At 31.1% G+C, this 18,417-nt stretch overlaps 1 protein-coding gene and 2 long non-coding RNA genes across 13 annotated transcripts in view; 2 read left to right on the top strand and 1 right to left on the bottom strand.

Annotated features, from left to right (window-relative positions):
• magi2a (membrane associated guanylate kinase, WW and PDZ domain containing 2a) overlaps positions 1–4,299 on the top strand; it is a 52,729-nt gene extending 48,430 nt beyond the window's left edge. For 7 of the 10 annotated variants that reach the window (XM_088281740.1, XM_088281819.1, XM_088281750.1 and 4 more), the window contains 6 exons: positions 68–253; positions 627–852; positions 992–1,199; positions 1,280–1,432; positions 1,514–1,652; positions 3,043–4,299. In XM_088281740.1, the coding sequence (XP_088137866.1) occupies positions 68–253; positions 627–852; positions 992–1,199; positions 1,280–1,432; positions 1,514–1,652; positions 3,043–3,401 (1,271 nt within the window). In that variant the 3' untranslated portion in view covers positions 3,402–4,299. Of the gene's footprint in view, positions 1–67; positions 254–626; positions 853–991; positions 1,200–1,279; positions 1,433–1,513; positions 1,653–1,781; positions 1,893–3,042 lie in introns of all 10 variants that reach the window. The other 3 variants (XM_088281769.1, XM_088281778.1, XM_088281760.1) reach the window with 3 other exon arrangements.
• Positions 4,300–5,284: 985 nt separating this feature from the next.
• Positions 5,285–9,152, top strand: LOC148341160 (uncharacterized). 2 transcript variants are annotated; one of them, XR_015842031.1, is made up of 4 exons: positions 5,285–5,534; positions 6,268–6,343; positions 7,538–7,608; positions 8,916–9,152. It is a non-coding gene; the product is annotated as an uncharacterized LOC148341160 (long non-coding RNA). The 2 variants fall into 2 exon arrangements; XR_015842030.1 differs by having other exon boundaries at positions 5,285–6,343.
• LOC148341159 (uncharacterized) overlaps positions 8,807–18,417 on the bottom strand; it is a 45,482-nt gene continuing 35,871 nt past the window's right edge. Inside the window, exon 4 of the long non-coding RNA XR_015842032.1 lies at positions 8,807–8,936. This is a non-coding gene — a long non-coding RNA (uncharacterized LOC148341159). The remainder of the gene's footprint in view (positions 8,937–18,417) is intronic.

Genomic DNA, 18,417 nt, shown 5'->3' with positions numbered 1-18,417 from the left:
TATCGGGACGCCGGTCCGCCCCCGGGCCAATCGCTCGTTGACCCGCCGCGCGTTTCGTGCGCTGCAGCGGTGCCGCACAAGATCGGGCGCATCATCGACGGCAGCCCGGCTGACCGTTGCGCTAAGATGAAAGTTGGCGACCGCATCCTGGCCGTCAACGGCCAGTCCATCGTCAACATGCCCCACGGCGACATCGTCAAGCTCATCAAGGATGCCGGCCTCAGCGTCACGTTGAGGATTATCCCGCAGGAAGGTCAGACGCCAGCCTTTGAAAGTAAAACTCAAATTCTCAATAATTATGGGCCTCGTGCAGCCAAATTGAGACGAGTCACTGCTGCAAAGATGGATTTAAAAAAAAAAAATCTTCAATGGGTTCATTTTATTCCCACTTTAAATAATGAAAATGTATCTCCACAGAATGTATACCCGATATGTTTTTAAAATGTTTGGCCAATTTGAAAATATCCAAATGGGAATTTATCTTTTTCTTAAATCCTTAATTTTCTTTAAATTTGGGATAAACAGGTTTTTTTTTGTTTGTTTTTTTAATTTTCATAATTATTCTTGCCAATATTTCCGTGATTGTGTTTTATTTACTTGAATGGCAATCTGTGACTTCCTTGTAGCGGAGGTGAGCAACCCGGCGTCAGCGCCCACCTCGGAGAAGCAAAGCCCGCTGGTGCCGCCGCCGCAGCAGCAGAGCCCCAAGACGCAGCCGCCCAGCGGCGCCATCAGCTCGCAAGGCGGCCCGGTAGCCGCCGAGTCGGGCCATTCCCACGCCAAAGCCCACCAGAGCCCCGTCAGCAGCCACCTGCCTGCGCCCCCGACGCATACGTACTCGCACGAGGGCAGGTAACAAGTGCAATCAAAATAAACCTACAAAATGTCATCAAGAAGTTGTTGTTTTTTGTTGCAATCATTGATATAATTTATGACAAAAGCAAAAAATCCAAAATTTTGTGAATTTAAAATGACACGCATTGTTTGCCAGTTACAGATCGGAGGTGAAAGCCCGCCAGGACGTGAAACCGGACATCCGACAGCCGCCGTTCACCGACTATCGGCAGCCGCCTGTGGACTACCGGCACCCTCCGGTGGCCGACTACCGCCAGCCGCCCACGCTGGACTACCGCCACCCGCCCCTCTTGGACTACCGGTCGCAATTCGCCATCCCGGACTACCGGATGCCGCCGGTGCAGGTAAGCGAGAAGACGCGGAAACGTTTTGCACTCGTCTCCTCCCGAACGTCGCCGTGGCAACGCGGCCGCTTTGCCGTCAGCTGTCGCAGGACTTCGACTTCTTCACGGTGGAGCTGGAGAAGAGCGTCAAGGGTTTCGGCTTCAGCATCCGCGGCGGTCGCGAGTACAAGATGGATCTGTTCGTCCTCAGGCTGGCCGAGGACGGCCCGGCGCTGCGTAACGGCAGGATGAGGGTACGCGCCACTTGACAAAAGGCGAAGATGCAAAGTTTTGGTTTTTCACACTGCACTTATGTTTCCACGATGTCCCGCCAGGTGGGCGACCAAATCATCGAGATCAACGGCGAAAGCACGCGGGACATGACGCACGGACGCGCCATCGAGCTGATCAAGTCGGGCGGCAGGCGGGTGCGCCTCCTCTTGAAGCGGGGCACGGGACAAGTCCCCGAGTACGGTGAGTGGGCACGCCGTCGTCCGCCGACACGTCCTCGCTAACATCGCGCGGGTGACAACGCGCTTGTGGCTAATCTTGTCTCTCTACGTGCTAAGCGCCCACGGTGGCGTAACTAACTGATTGCTCTAGGTTGTCGCCCCCCCTTTTTTAGGAATGGTATCTTCCGCTCACTCCATGTGCATGAAAAGTGACACGCATGGCGCCCCCTATTTCGTCCTCATGGGGCACGCCAAGGACACGGTTTGTGACCGAGCCAAATCTTCTTCTTCTCATCCCTCACTCACTCTTGTGTTGTGTGTGTTCCTAATATTTTGACCGTGCTACTGTGGACAAATCTTAGAAAACAAGCTCTCAGTGTGGTTTTTTTGGTGTGTTTTAGTTATTTTAGCACCACCCGTTGTGTACATTTGCATACCAAATAGTTATGCAAATTATGTGAAGGTGTTTTTGGTTTTTTTGTTGGGTTTTTTGAAGCGTTAGCTCGCTAATGCGCTGCAATGAGGTGGTGTTGCATCATCATGTGCGTTTTTGTGCATCCAGCAAAAGTCAACAAAACACGATTTGGATACAAGTATTGGGACACACCCTTTTGAATCAATCAATTGAAATGTTTAACTGTCCTTTGAGCTTCTTCAATCTTCATTTAGGATCAATCGATGCGTCTCGAACTCGGACACATTCCGGAATCTTCCAGAAAGTCCACTGTCACTTTCTGTAGGGCTGGTGGCCACGTGTCCCAATACTTTTGTACATGTTTTGAGTTCAGCCTGTGTAAAGTGCGTCTGTTGTTAAATGCTTTCTGAGTTGTCATAGGAACCGTGGAAGTTTAAGCATGCAGCTGCATGTAAATATAGAGGCTTACATTTTGTTAAAGTCAAGAAAAAATGCATTTCAATTAAAGGCGTTTTAAGTAATTCCATTTTAGTCTTGATAAATGCGTGTAAATGAATTTTACAGTCTGCGGCCGCATTTCCACTTTGGTCCTGTAGGTGTCGATAGCATGCTCTCAAATTGTTGCGAATTTTAACAAATTGTATTTGCATTAAAGTGAAGTTGGGCTGAAACGATAAAAATCAAATAACTTGGATACTCGGTGCGCTTATACTAATGGTTAGCTCACAACAGCCAACTCTCATTCGTCGACACCCACATCACTCACCTGGACAGGCCTCGCCTTTTGAAGCCACACACTCTCAAAGTCACGAATATTACTTGTTGTTTATGCAAAATATTTTTTTTTAATCTGATGAATCGACTTTGATCGACTCATCAGTGAGCGTGCTTCCCTGTGGCATGCGTTTCATTTGGGTGTTGCAGTGGCATGCGTCGGGCACGGTGCTCCGTTCTTTTCTGTTCCTGACCCCCCGTCCCTGCCACGTTTCTCTTCCAGACAATGGCGCCTCTTGGGACGCTCGCCCTTCAGCCTCTCCAAGCCTGCAGGAAGTAGCCGGGCCGCTCGACAGCCTTTTGGCGGCGGCGAGCGTCGGGAGCGACGGCGGCCGGACCGCCCGCGAGGGACGCGTGGGTGAGGAGCGCCAAGCCGCGCCAGGACGCTCCAACGAGAGAATTCCCGCGGAAAGCGGCTTTCTCGCGACTCCCGCTGTGCATGCGAACGGGAAGAGCAGGCCGGGCCCGGAGCCCGGGCGGGAATCGGCGGTCAGGAAGTCCGCCGTCTCTCCGGGGCCTTGGAAGATCCCCGGATCGGACAAGCTTCCCAGCACTCTGCGGGCGGGAACGTCGGGCAGATAACGGATCGACCTACCGAGGAAACCGGGACCCCTCCTCGACTCCTCCTCCTTGTTTTATTTATTCGCGTATGGACTCAATTATTGGCCACCCTCCACCTTAACAATGGACATTCATCCATTTTTGTCTGGAGAAATCAGCAAAACTAAGAAGCAATCAAATGTAAGCAGCTTTTTATACGACAACTCGGACAAAATGGGGTCTATTTTCTCAGACTTTGCCTTAAGCGGACTGCGTGGGCCCAACAACAATCAGCGTGTAAATAAGACAGAAGGCTGAGAAACGACGCCGAGGAGGGCATGGAGTGCCTTAGGAAGGAGCGAGGGGCGGAGCATTGATGGTTTTTAACAAAGGCTGCTAGTAACCATGACGACCATACATGAAGTACTGTGAATTTGATTATGTCGCCAGCGCGTGTGCTTTTATGTCCCGCAGGTCCTTAAGTGTGCCAAAATGGCTTTGCTCTTGTGCATTTTTGTACAATCAAGTCTGTACCGCCAACGGTGTTTCAAAGCAGAAGTCGTCGTCTTAGTTGCCACAGCGAAAAGGGACCGTCAAGCACAACATGGAAGCGTCTTTGTCTTTTTCATCACTTTTGTTGGGCAACAAAAACCAAAACGTGTGAGTGTGAATGTGTGTGTGTGGGGGGGGGTGTGCGCGTGTGTTGATGACACAGCTCAGAATCACTGTGTAGTGTAAAACAAACTGAAACAACAACAACAAAAAAAGAAAAAAAACACGACTTGGTGTTCAATCGGTGGTCACCAAGACTTGTACGTATGCGGAGCAATTATTTTTATGATGAAAAATGCAGCACTATGAAGATATATACTTGGTTTTTTTGTTCCCAGAAATCTTGTATGGATACTCTGATCAATAAAATAAAACATTGAGACAATAATAGTAAAGCAATGACCTAAGTTACTGTGCGAAAAACATGGCAAACTTAGTTGTTAATTCATGGAAAGCAACATCTTTATTAATTGACATGCCGAATTAACTTGTTCAGTTCTGTTCACGTTTGTGATTACTTCCTCCATCCCATCATACGCCATGTTTAATCTTAAACTGTGCCGAAAAAAAACAAAAAAACATTGTAGCAATATATGACATTATCGTAGTTGTAGTGTCCACGTTTGTCCACACGAGGGAGCGCGTCATTGTCTTTCCTTAGCCACACTAGTGATCGTAGTCGTTGGGCAGCCCATACTCATCACATGAACGTTAAGATATTTTATGTGTTCAGTTCTGTTAATATAATTAACGTGTTCAGTTATGTTCAAGTTAGTGATTTTTTGCTCCGTGGCACCATAGGCCATATCTAATCTTAAACTGTGCGGGAAAAAAAACAACAAAAACATTGTAGTAATATATATGACATTTTCATAGTTGTAGTGTCCATGTTTGTCCACACGAGGGAGCCTTGTCACTGTCATTCCCTATATTGTCCACTGGTTTTGACGCATTTTTACACGGGTTGTCTTTCCTTGTCACGTGACATTTTCATAGTCAAAATGAGTACCCTTCATTTCTCTTTCAAATGCGTCCTCTGTGTTGTGAAATGTCCTCCAACATTTTCTCTTGGTCTGATTTACTGTTGTCACGCTCTTCTGTTTCATTTATTTCTTCATAGCACCTCTTTTAATATTTTTTTATTTTTCAATTTTATCAATCTGTCCCACAAAACCCCAGAGTGTATTCTTAAAAACCAACAACGAGGTGTAATATAATTAACGTGGATCCATTTTGTGTTTGGCACACGCCGAATTAATCGACGTGAACAATTACAGTGCAGTCATTATTTAACCTCCAAGAAACGCCTCCCTGGCGTGAGGTAACGACAAGCCTCTGCTAAGACCACGCCCCTTACATGTAAAGAGTCATCATCGTGCGACCGAGTTGTTCTGTTGAGTCGCCCAACATATTGGTAATGGACGGTATCAACGGTTTCCGTAAACAAAAAGACGAGTCCCATACTGACAGCAAGTGGTGTCTTGTAAATGTAAAGAAATTTATTTAATGGATGCAAGGATAGAAGACACTTATAAAAATTGCTCCAAATCACTCGGGCTCAATTTGACTGACGTAAATCGAATAATTCAAGCGAATTCCACGACGTCATCAAAATAGCTGCACGTAAGTAATTGTATTCGCAATTCTGAAGGTAAGTGAGGACGCAATTGCATTCCTAGAGTGTCGGGGGGGCAGCAATATTGAACATAAGTGCTCATTGTTCGCATATTTTAATACATCTGTCAAGTTAATGTTTGGGAACTACAATGTTTGTTCATTTTCATACGGATTAAATCTGAATTTTCTCCTTTGTTTTGAAGATAATGATTTGCATCGCCAATGGTGACATCGACACTGTTTTTGTAGCTTTCCTCAAGCACTTCTTTATCGCGGAAGTTACACGCAGACTTTTATTACCATTTATGTTATTCATCACTTGAAGCTGCCAATAATTTTCCTTCGGCTCACCCCCATGGATCTTAAATTTTTGGAGATGGTACCTTTATCGTGCTTGCTTATCTCCTCTGGTCCGTGCAATTTCTGAGAATTTCTCACCATTTTGTGTCAGGGCTCTTCAATTGGCTGCAACCTATCATGGGAACAATTTTTGCCATGTTTCTAGGAAATTACTGGGAAACATGACAAGTATTTCTATAATGGCATTCTCTTTGATTGAACTGGCCCTGAATCTCCTCGTACACAATTTCTTCACCGTGCCAATGAGGTTACGTGTTCACTTGCATTTGTTGCACAACGCACTCTCATACATCTAAACGGTCTTGCGTTGAGAGTTGTTCGGTTCTAAAAACCCGAGCTGGACACGTGACCACATCTGACCTCGGCTCTTTGTTCCCAGGACAACTACACGTTTGCACAGCCGGGCATCCAGAGGAAAGTCAAGGCCTTAGAGGAGCTGGTCAGCCGGATTGACGGTTAGTATCGCACTACTCAGCTTTAGATGTCCTTAATCACAGAGCTAAGGACCCTTTATGTTGTCGAAGAACGCGTAAACGCATTCGTCAAGTAGGTCTCATTGGAGCGTGCCTTTGGATAATCTCCTCGGCATGCCCAAGTGCGTGTCCAGGTCCTGATTTTGCGATGCGAGTGTGTTTGTGTGCAGCGGTGTTAATGAAAACAAATTGTTTGGACGTGGACCGTGAATGTGGCTTTAAAAAGAAATGAAGACAAAAGCAGAACATCACTTTTCGCTTTGCTGTAGACCGGGCGTCTTGCTTTTTTTGGGGCGGCTCGGTGGCTTGTCATCGTTTCCAAATTGATTTAGCGGGCACCTATCGGATAAAAGTTTGAAACCAAACCACGTTAGCAAACGTGGTCGCTGGTATTCGAGTTATTACGGTAAACGCGTCACTGATTTGAGCCAATGAAATCCACGGTCGGCCGATCTTCGGCCAATCGCGCAGCAGACAGGAAGAGAGTGTTCCTGAAAGCATGGCTTGCTCAAAAGTTTGCTAGGTCGATGCGTGCTGCTTTAAAAATGAACGGACAGACACGTTTAAGTTCGTTCTGCCTTCAGCTGCTTTAAACCCAGTGACCAACGAAGCGCCACTACGAAACAAGGCACCGCTCTTTTGTGCAAAGTTATCCGCTGAAGTCCGAGGTGAGCACGCAAAAATTTCGACATTTTCGTTTACAGCCCATCGGCGTGTAAATGAATTTTCTCTGAAAGTATCGTGGAAACATATAAAAAAAACATTCAGTGATGGGGCAGTTGCACAAACAAATTCCAAAGGCACTGACTCCGTCACAAACTAATTTTTCACATTGAGAGAAGTAAAAAAAAATCAAATGCGATGTTATCGTTGGTTTACTGAAAAAAAAGGTAAAATGAGTAAACACAATGCTTAGTACTTGTTTTATTTCTGCAAGAGGTGACCCTTTTACATTTTCTTGAATGTGAAAGAAACACCTTATATTTTTTCGACTGTTTAATGAGAACATTGTGAAATATTTATTTGAAAATTACTTTAAATATATGAATTTCGGCTAAACAACATCTGGGAAATAAAATGGCTGCCATTTTTCGGACCTCGATAAATTGCCATTGACATGTTTGTCGCCAAGGTTCGGCCTTGTAAACAAAATGTCGTCCTTTCTTGGTCTTGCAGAGTCGGAATACTTGCAGTTTGCCTTTTGATGTGGGACCTGCCAATACGGTGCACGATTGGACACCTACCAGGTAAATTGCACGTACACAGAATGTTAATAAACTTCCTGCAATGGCAGAAGTCTGTTGACAGAGAGCAAGCTCTTAATCATGTTCCCAATATACCTCAACTGCGTTTATTTTTCTTTTAAATTTATTTATGTAATAGCAGCGCCAACAATTTAGCCTAATGTTTGTTATTGATTCATCGCGGAGAGAAATTGCAGTTTGATTGAATTTTATTTGACATGCTTTCATGTGACCAGGATTTATTAGTTGAATTAGAGCCAATCAGGATTGGGAAAAGCGATAATTGTTGACAAAAATGTATATTCTTGTTAATGTAGTGGCGGTCTGCAATATATTTCTTGAAATACTGGACGGAATTAATATTTGGTCATTTTTATTAGAATTAGGAATGTATTTGTGTGTGATGCACAACACCATTAATTTAAGGACAAATAAAATATTTGGCGTTGCCAGTAAATCAGTCAACGATATGCACAGACCTTGATTATTTGCCTCATGAAATTACCTTAAAGTTTTGAGTATTCCGAAGCTTGTCTATAAAGAAACCCCCGTGATCAAGGTCATGTGGCTAATGGATCGCTTGCACATGCCTGTATGGTTACCTTAGAAACAAGCGGTTCTTTTCCATCATATCTCACCGTTTAGTGACCAGTACGGTAATTGCGGACTGTTGGGAAGCACTTAAAGACTAGAGCAGGTGACTTATTGCGAGAGAGAAAGAAAAATACATGATATGACGGTTGTATCTGTAAGGTAGTCCCGTCGCATACGTAGTTACAATCACAAGCGCACCTGTGGTACTTCTCCAGTTGGGGAATTAGGCCATTTCCACTCATGAAACTTTAAGCACCTCTTCTACTCATAGCTCTGTCCGTATGGAATAGTTAACAAAAAATTCAGTCTTTAGATCATGATTTATATGGCAAAAGTTTGTAATATGTTTTTGAGGAAATGGCGTCACCCCTCCTTTACACTTGCGAAGATTATTAAGTGTCTTTCTATATAATAATTCTCTTGTTGTTGTGATTTATTGGAGTAAGCCTTCGTGTTAAATGCACGCCTGAACATGTTAATCGAAAAAAAATATTTGCTTTTTCTCATTAGTGGGTGCACCAAATGATTTCTGTTATGTAAGCGATATTTTTAAAAAAAAAAAAAATTGGTACAGTTTTGTGGATTTTTTTTATTACCAACATTAATTCGAAAAGACTTCTCTGATAAGTATGCCAGAATTAGTTTATAAAAAAAACATGGAAGGAAGTATTTTCCTTTATTGTTTAACAGTAGTGTTTTTATCTTGTTCCCTTTAGGCTGAACATGAGGATTTCCATCTGTAGGAAAGAGAGTTTCAGAACAGGTTATTAAAAACAATTTGTGAGAGCCTTAAAATAAAGTCAATGAATGTTTTAACTGTAATTAATATGTGAAGTTTGTCAATAAACAATGGATCTGTTGGGGGAGGAATAAAGGTTTATGACAGGGGTTTGTGTTTTTTAATGTTATAGAATGGAATTTTTTTTATATTTTGAGGATGTTTGTAGAATTAACTTTTTTTTTTTATTGAGGGTGTTTGTAGAATTAACTTTTTCTATATAAAAGTGACAAAATTAAGTAATTATTTTTTATTATTTTATAAGTTTTATATTGAGGATGTTTGTAGAATTAACTTTTTCTATATAAAAGTGAAAAAATGAAGTAATTATTTTTTATTATTTTATAAGTTTGTAGAACTAACTTTTTCTATATAAAAGTGACAAAATGAAGTAATTATTTTTTATTATTTTATAAGTTTTATATTGAGGGTGTTTGTAGAATTAACTTTTTCTATATAAAAGTGACAAAATGAAGTAATTATTTTTTATTATTTTATAAGTTTTATATTGAGGGTGTTTGTAGAATTAACTTTTTCTATATAAAAGTGAAAAAATGAAGTAATTATTTTTTATTATTTTATAAGTTTGTAGAACTAACTTTTTCTATATAAAAGTGACAAAATGAAGTAATTATTTTTTATTATTTTATAAGTTTTATATTGAGGATGTTTGTAGAATTAACTTTTTCTATATAAAAGTGACAAAATGAAGTAATTATTTTTTATTATTTTATATTGAGGGTGTTTGTAGAATTAACTTTTTCTATATAAAAGTGACAAAATGAAGTAATTATTTTTTTTTATTTTATAAGTTTTATATTGAGGACGTTTGTAGAATTAACTTTTTCTATATAAAAGTGACAAAATGAAGTAATTATTTTTTATTATTTTATATTGAGGGTGTTTGTAGAATTAACTTTTTCTATATAAAAGTGACAAAATGAAGTAATTATTTTTTATTATTTTCTAAGTTTTATATTGAGGATGTTTGTAGAATTAACTTTTTCTATATAAAAGTGACAAAATGAAGTAATTATTTTTTATTATTTTCTAAGTTTTATATTGAGGGTGTTTGTAGAATTAACTTTTTCTATATAAAAGTGACAAAATGAAGTAATTATTTTTTTTTGTTGAGGGTGTTTGTAGAATTAACTTTTTCTATATAAAAGTGACAAAATGAAGTAATTATTTTTTATTATTTTATAAGTTTTATATTGAGGATGTTTGTAGAATTAACTTTTTCTATATAAAAGTGACAAAATGAAGTAATTATTTTTTATTATTTTGTAAGTATTGTGTTTAATGGATTTGTAGAATTAACTTTTTCTATATAAAAGTGACAAAATGAAGTAATTGTTTTATTTTATTTTATAAGTTTTATATTGAGGATGTTTGTAGAATTAACTTTTTCTATATAAAAGTGAAATATTGAAGAATTTTTTTTTATTTTATATTGAGGGTGTTTGTAGAATTAACTTTTTCTATATAAAAGTGACAAAATGAAGTAATTATTTTCTAAGTTTTATATTGAGGGTGTTTGTAGAATTAACTTTTTCTATATAAAAGTGACAAAATGAAGTAATTATTTTTTTTTATTTTATATTGAGGGTGTTTGTAGAATTAACTTTTTCTATATAAAAGTGACAAAATGAAGTAATTATTTTTTATTGAGGATGTTTGTAGAATTAACTTTTTCTATATAAAAGTGACAAAATGAGGTAATTATTTTTTATTATTTTCTAAGTTTTATATTGAGGGTGTTTGTAGAATTAACTTTTTCTATATAAAAGTGACAAAATGTAGTAATTATTTTTTATTATTTTATATTGAGGGTGTTTGTAGAATTAACTTTTTCTATATAAAAGTGACAAAATGTAGTAATTATTTTTTATTATTTTATATTGAGGGTGTTTGTAGAATTAACTTTTTCTATATAAAAGTGACAAAATGAAGTAATTATTTTTTATTATTTTCTAAGTTTTATATCGAGGATGTTTGTAGAATTAACTTTTTCTATATAAAAGTGACAAAATGAAGTAATTATTTTTTTTTATTTTATATTGAGGGTGTTTGTAGAATTAACTTTTTCTATATAAAAGTGACAAAATGAAGTAGTTATTTTTTATTATTTTATAAGTTTTATATTGAGGATGTTTGTAGAATTAACTTTTTCTATATAAAAGTGACAAAATGAAGTAATTATTTTTTATTATTTTATATTGAGGGTGTTTGTAGAATTAACTTTTTCTATATAAAAGTGACAAAATGAAGTAATTATTTTTTATTATTTTATATTGAGGGTGTTTGTAGAATTAACTTTTTCTATATAAAAGTGACAAAATGAAGTAATTATTTTTTATTATTTTCTAAGTTTTATATTGAGGGTGTTTGTAGAATTAACTTTTTCTATATAAAAGTGACAAAATGTAGTAATTATTTTTTATTATTTTATAGGTATTGTGTTGAGGATGTTTATAGAATTAACTTTTTCTATATAAAAGTGACAAAATGAAGTAATTATTTTTTATTATTTTCTAAGTTTTATATTGAGGATGTTTGTAGAATTAACTTTTTCTATATAAAAGTGACAAAATGAAGTAATTATTTTTTATTATTTTCTAAGTTTTATATTGAGGGTGTTTGTAGAATTAACTTTTTCTATATAAAAGTGACAAAATGTAGTAATTATTTTTGATTATTTTATAGGTATTGTGTTGAGGATGTTTATAGAATTAACTTTTTCTATATAAAAGTGACAAAATGAAGTAATTATTTTTTATTATTTTCTAAGTTTTATATTGAGGATGTTTGTAGAATTAACTTTTTCTATATAAAAGTGACAAAATGAAGTAATTATTTTTTATTATTTTATAAGTTTTATATCGAGGATGTTTGTAGAATTAACTTTTTCTATATAAAAGTGACAAAATGAAGTAATTATTTTTTTTTTTTTTATATTGAGGGTGTTTGTAGAATTAACTTTTTCTATATAAAAGTGACAAAATGAAGTAATTATTTTTTTTTATATTGAGGGTGTTTGTAGAATTAACTTTTTCTATATAAAAGTGACAAAATGAAGTAATTATTTTTTTTTATTTTATAAATTTTATATTGAGGATGTTTGTAGAATTAACTTTTTCTATATAAAAGTGACAAAATGAAGTAATTATTTTTTTTTATTTTATATTGAGGATGTTTGTAGAATTAACTTTTTCTATATAAAAGTGACAAAATGAAGTAATTATTTTTTTTTTTTTTATATTGAGGGTGTTTGTAGAATTAACTTTTTCTATATAAAAGTGACAAAATGAAGTAATTATTTTTTTTTATATTGAGGGTGTTTGTAGAATTAACTTTTTCTATATAAAAGTGACAAAATGAAGTAATTATTTTTTATTATTTTATAAGTTTTATATTGAGGATGTTTGTAGAATTAACTTTTTCTATATAAAAGTGACAAAATGAAGTAATTATTTTTTATTATTTTATAAGTTTTATATCGAGGATGTTTGTAGAATTAACTTTTTCTATATAAAAGTGACAAAATGAAGTAATTATTTTTTTTTTTTTTATATTGAGGGTGTTTGTAGAATTAACTTTTTCTATATAAAAGTGACAAAATGAAGTAATTATTTTTTTTTATATTGAGGGTGTTTGTAGAATTAACTTTTTCTATATAAAAGTGACAAAATGAAGTAATTATTTTTTATTATTTTATAAGTTTTATATCGAGGATGTTTGTAGAATTAACTTTTTCTATATAAAAGTGACAAAATGAAGTAATTATTTTTTATTATTTTCTAAGTTTTATATTGAGGGTGTTTGTAGAATTAACTTTTTCTATATAAAAGTGACAAAATGAAGTAATTATTTTTTATTATTTTATAAGTTTGTAGAACTAACTTTTTCTATATAAAAGTGACAAAATGAAGTAATTATTTTTTATTATTTTATAAGTTTTATATTGAGGGTGTTTGTAGAATTAACTTTTTCTATATAAAAGTGACAAAATGTAGTAATTATTTTTTATTATTTTATATTGAGGGTGTTTGTAGAATTAACTTTTTCTATATAAAAGTGACAAAATGAAGTAATTATTTTTTATTATTTTCTAAGTTTTATATTGAGGGTGTTTGTAGAATTAACTTTTTCTATATAAAAGTGACAAAATGAAGTAATTATTTTTTATTATTTTCTAAGTTTTATATTGAGGGTGTTTGTAGAATTAACTTTTTCTATATAAAAGTGACAAAATGTAGTAATTATTTTTTATTATTTTATAGGTATTGTGTTTAATGGATTTGTAGAATTAACTTTTTCTATATAAAAGTGACAAAATGAAGTAATTATTTTTTATATTGAGGATGTTTGTAGAATTAACTTTTTCTATATAAAAGTGACAAAATGAAGTAATTATTTTTTATTATTTTATAAGTTTTATATCGAGGATGTTTGTAGAATTAACTTTTTCTATATAAAAGTGACAAAATGAAGTAATTATTTTTTTTTATTTTATATTGAGGGTGTTTGTAGAATTAACTTTTTCTATATAAAAGTGACAAAATGAAGTAATTATTTTTTATTATTTTCTAAGTTTTATATTGAGGATGTTTGTAGAATTAACTTTTTCTATATAAAAGTGACAAAATGAAGTAATTATTTTTTATTATTTTATAAGTTTTATATCGAGGATGTTTGTAGAATTAACTTTTTCTATATAAAAGTGACAAAATGAAGTAATTATTTTTTTTTATTTTATATTGAGGGTGTTTGTAGAATTAACTTTTTCTATATAAAAGTGACAAAATGAGGTAATTATTTTTTATTATTTTCTAAGTTTTATATCGAGGGTGTTTGTAGAATTAACTTTTTCTATATAAAAGTGACAAAATGAAGTAATTATTTTTTATTATTTTATATTGAGGGTGTTTGTAGAATTAACTTTTTCTATATAAAAGTGACAAAATGAAGTAATTATTTTATAAGTTTTATATTGAGGATGTTTGTAGAATTAACTTTTTCTATATAAAAGTGACAAAATGAAGTAATTATTTTTTATTGTTTTATAAGTTTGTAGAACTAACTTTTTCTATATAAAAGTGACAAAATGAAGTAATTATTTTTTTTTATTTTATATTGAGGGTGTTTGTAGAATTAACTTTTTCTATATAAAAGTGACAAAATGAAGTAATTATTTTTTATTATTTTCTAAGTTTTATATTGAGGATGTTTGTAGAATTAACTTTTTCTATATAAAAGTGACAAAATGAAGTAATTATTTTTTATTATTTTCTAAGTTTTATATTGAGGATGTTTGTAGAATTAACTTTTTCTATATAAAAGTGAAATATTGAAGTAATTATTTTTTATTATTTTATAAGTTTGTAGAATTAACTTTTTCTATATAAAAGTGACAAAATGAAGTAATTATTTTTTATTATTTTCTAAGTTTTATATCGAGGATGTTTGTAGAATTAACTTTTTCTATATAAAAGTGACAAAATGAAGTAATTATTTTTTATTATTTTCTAAGTTTTATATTGAGGATGTTTGTAGAATTAACTTTTTCTATATAAAAGTGAAATATTGAAGAATTTTTTTTTTTTTTTATATTGAGGGTGTTTGTAGAATTAACTTTTTCTATATAAAAGTGACAAAATGAAGTAATTATTTTTTTTTGTTGAGGGTGTTTGTAGAATTAACTTTTTCTATATAAAAGTGACAAAATGAAGTAATTATTTTTTATTATTTTATAAGTTTTATATTGAGGATGTTTGTAGAATTAACTTTTTCTATATAAAAGTGACAAAATGAAGTAATTATTTTTTATTATTTTATAAGTTTGTAGAATTAACTTTTTCTATATAAAAGTGACAAAATGAAGTAATTATTTTTTATTATTTTATAAGTATTGTGTTTAATGGATTTGTAGAATTAACTTTTTCTATATAAAAGTGACAAAATGAAGTAATTGTTTTATTTTATTTTATAAGTTTTATATTGAGGATGTTTGTAGAATTAACTTTTTCTATATAAAAGTGAAATATTGAAGAATTTTTTTTTATTTTATATTGAGGGTGTTTGTAGAATTAACTTTTTCTATATAAAAGTGACAAAATGAAGTAATTATTTTTTATTATTTTCTAAGTTTTATATTGAGGGTGTTTGTAGAATTAACTTTTTCTATATAAAAGTGACAAAATGAAGTAATTATTTTTTTTTATTTTATATTGAGGGTGTTTGTAGAATTAACTTTTTCTATATAAAAGTGACAAAATGAAGTAATTATTTTTTATTATTTTCTAAGTTTTATATTGAGGGTGTTTGTAGAATTAACTTTTTCTATATAAAAGTGATAAAATGGAGTAATTATTTTTTATTGAGGATGTTTGTAGAATTAACTTTTTCTATATAAAAGTGACAAAATGAAGTAATTATTTTTTATTATTTTATAAGTTTTATATTGAGGATGTTTGTAGAATTAAATTTTTCTATATAAAAGTGACAAAATGAGGTAATTATTTTTTATTATTTTCTAAGTTTTATATTGAGGGTGTTTGTAGAATTAACTTTTTCTATATAAAAGTGACAAAATGTAGTAATTATTTTTTATTATTTTATATTGAGGGTGTTTGTAGAATTAACTTTTTCTATATAAAAGTGACAAAATGAAGTAATTATTTTTTATTATTTTCTAAGTTTTATATTGAGGGTGTTTGTAGAATTAACTTTTTCTATATAAAAGTGACAAAATGTAGTAATTATTTTTTATTATTTTATAGGTATTGTGTTGAGGATGTTTATAGAATTAACTTTTTCTATATAAAAGTGACAAAATGAAGTAATTATTTTTTATTATTTTATAGGTATTGTGTTTAATGGATTTGTAGAATTAACTTTTTCTATATAAAAGTGACAAAATGAAGTAATTATTTTTTATTATTTTCTAAGTTTTATATTGAGGATGTTTGTAGAATTAACTTTTTCTATATAAAAGTGACAAAATGAAGTAATTATTTTTTATTATTTTATAAGTTTTATATTGAGGATGTTTGTAGAATTAACTTTTTCTATATAAAAGTGACAAAATGAAGTAATTATTTTTTATTATTTTATAAGTTTTATATCGAGGATGTTTGTAGAATTAACTTTTTCTATATAAAAGTGACAAAATGAAGTAATTATTTTTTTTTATTTTATATTGAGGGTGTTTGTAGAATTAACTTTTTCTATATAAAAGTGACAAAATGAAGTAATTATTTTTTTTTATTTTCTAAGTTTTATATTGAGGATGTTTGTAGAATTAACTTTTTCTATATAAAAGTGACAAAATGAAGTAATTATTTTTTATTATTTTCTAAGTTTTACATTGAGGATGTTTGTAGAATTAACTTTTTCTATATAAAAGTGAAATATTGAAGAATTTTTTTTTTTTTTTTATATTGAGGGTGTTTGTAGAATTAACTTTTTCTATATAAAAGTGACAAAATGAAGTAATTATTTTTTTTTATATTGAGGGTGTTTGTAGAATTAACTTTTTCTATATAAAAGTGACAAAATGAAGTAATTATTTTTTTTTATTTTATAAATTTTATATTGAGGATGTTTGTAGAATTAACTTTTTCTATATAAAAGTGACAAAATGAAGTAATTATTTTTTTTTATTTTATATTGAGGGTGTTTGTAGAATTAACTTTTTCTATATAAAAGTGACAAAATGAAGTAATTATTTTTTTTTATTTTATATTGAGGGTGTTTGTAGAATTAACTTTTTCTATATAAAAGTGACAAAATGTAGTAATTATTTTTTATTATTTTATAGGTATTGTGTTTAATGGATTTGTAGAATTAACTTTTTCTATATAAAAGTGACAAAATGAAGTAATTATTTTTTATTATTTTATAAGTTTTATATTGAGGATGTTTGTAGAATTAACTTTTTCTATATAAAAGTGACAAAATGAAGTAATTATTTTTTATTATTTTATAAGTTTTATATCGAGGATGTTTGTAGAATTAACTTTTTCTATATAAAAGTGACAAAATGAAGTAATTATTTTTTTTTATTTTATATTGAGGGTGTTTGTAGAATTAACTTTTTCTATATAAAAGTGACAAAATGAAGTAATTATTTTTTATTATTTTCTAAGTTTTATATTGAGGATGTTTGTAGAATTAACTTTTTCTATATAAAAGTGACAAAATGAAGTAATTATTTTTTTTTATTTTCTAAGTTTTATATTGAGGGTGTTTGTAGAATTAACTTTTTCTATATAAAAGTGACAAAATGAAGTAATTATTTTTTATTATTTTATAAGTTTGTAGAACTAACTTTTTCTATATAAAAGTGACAAAATGAAGTAATTATTTTTTATTATTTTATAAGTTTTATATTGAGGGTGTTTGTAGAATTAACTTTTTCTATATAAAAGTGACAAAATGTAGTAATTATTTTTTATTATTTTATATTGAGGGTGTTTGTAGAATTAACTTTTTCTATATAAAAGTGACAAAATGAAGTAATTATTTTTTATTATTTTCTAAGTTTTATATTGAGGGTGTTTGTAGAATTAACTTTTTCTATATAAAAGTGACAAAATGTAGTAATTATTTTTTATTATTTTATATTGAGGGTGTTTGTAGAATTAACTTTTTCTATATAAAAGTGACAAAATGAAGTAATTATTTTTTATTATTTTCTAAGTTTTATATTGAGGGTGTTTGTAGAATTAACTTTTTCTATATAAAAGTGACAAAATGTAGTAATTATTTTTTATTATTTTATAGGTATTGTGTTTAATGGATTTGTAGAATTAACTTTTTCTATATAAAAGTGACAAAATGAAGTAATTATTTTTTATTATTTTATAAGTTTTATATTGAGGATGTTTGTAGAATTAACTTTTTCTATATAAAAGTGACAAAATGAAGTAATTATTTTTTATTATTTTATAAGTTTTATATCGAGGATGTTTGTAGAATTAACTTTTTCTATATAAAAGTGACAAAATGAAGTAATTATTTTTTTTTATTTTATATTGAGGGTGTTTGTAGAATTAACTTTTTCTATATAAAAGTGACAAAATGAAGTAATTATTTTTTATTATTTTCTAAGTTTTATATTGAGGATGTTTGTAGAATTAACTTTTTCTATATAAAAGTGACAAAATGAAGTAATTATTTTTTTTTATTTTCTAAGTTTTATATTGAGGGTGTTTGTAGAATTAACTTTTTCTATATAAAAGTGACAAAATGAAGTAATTATTTTTTATTATTTTATAAGTTTGTAGAACTAACTTTTTCTATATAAAAGTGACAAAATGAAGTAATTATTTTTTATTATTTTATAAGTTTTATATTGAGGATGTTTGTAGAATTAACTTTTTCTATATAAAAGTGACAAAATGAAGTAATTATTTTTTATTATTTTATAAGTTTTA

The sequence above is a fragment of the Idiotropiscis lumnitzeri genome, chromosome 2 (assembly GCF_059441095.1).
Source record: "Idiotropiscis lumnitzeri isolate Australia: NSW breed Sydney's pygmy pipehorse chromosome 2, RoL_Ilum_1.0, whole genome shotgun sequence".
Lineage (NCBI taxonomy): Eukaryota > Metazoa > Chordata > Actinopteri > Syngnathiformes > Syngnathidae > Idiotropiscis > Idiotropiscis lumnitzeri.
This window is presented reverse-complemented; position numbering and strand designations above follow the sequence as displayed.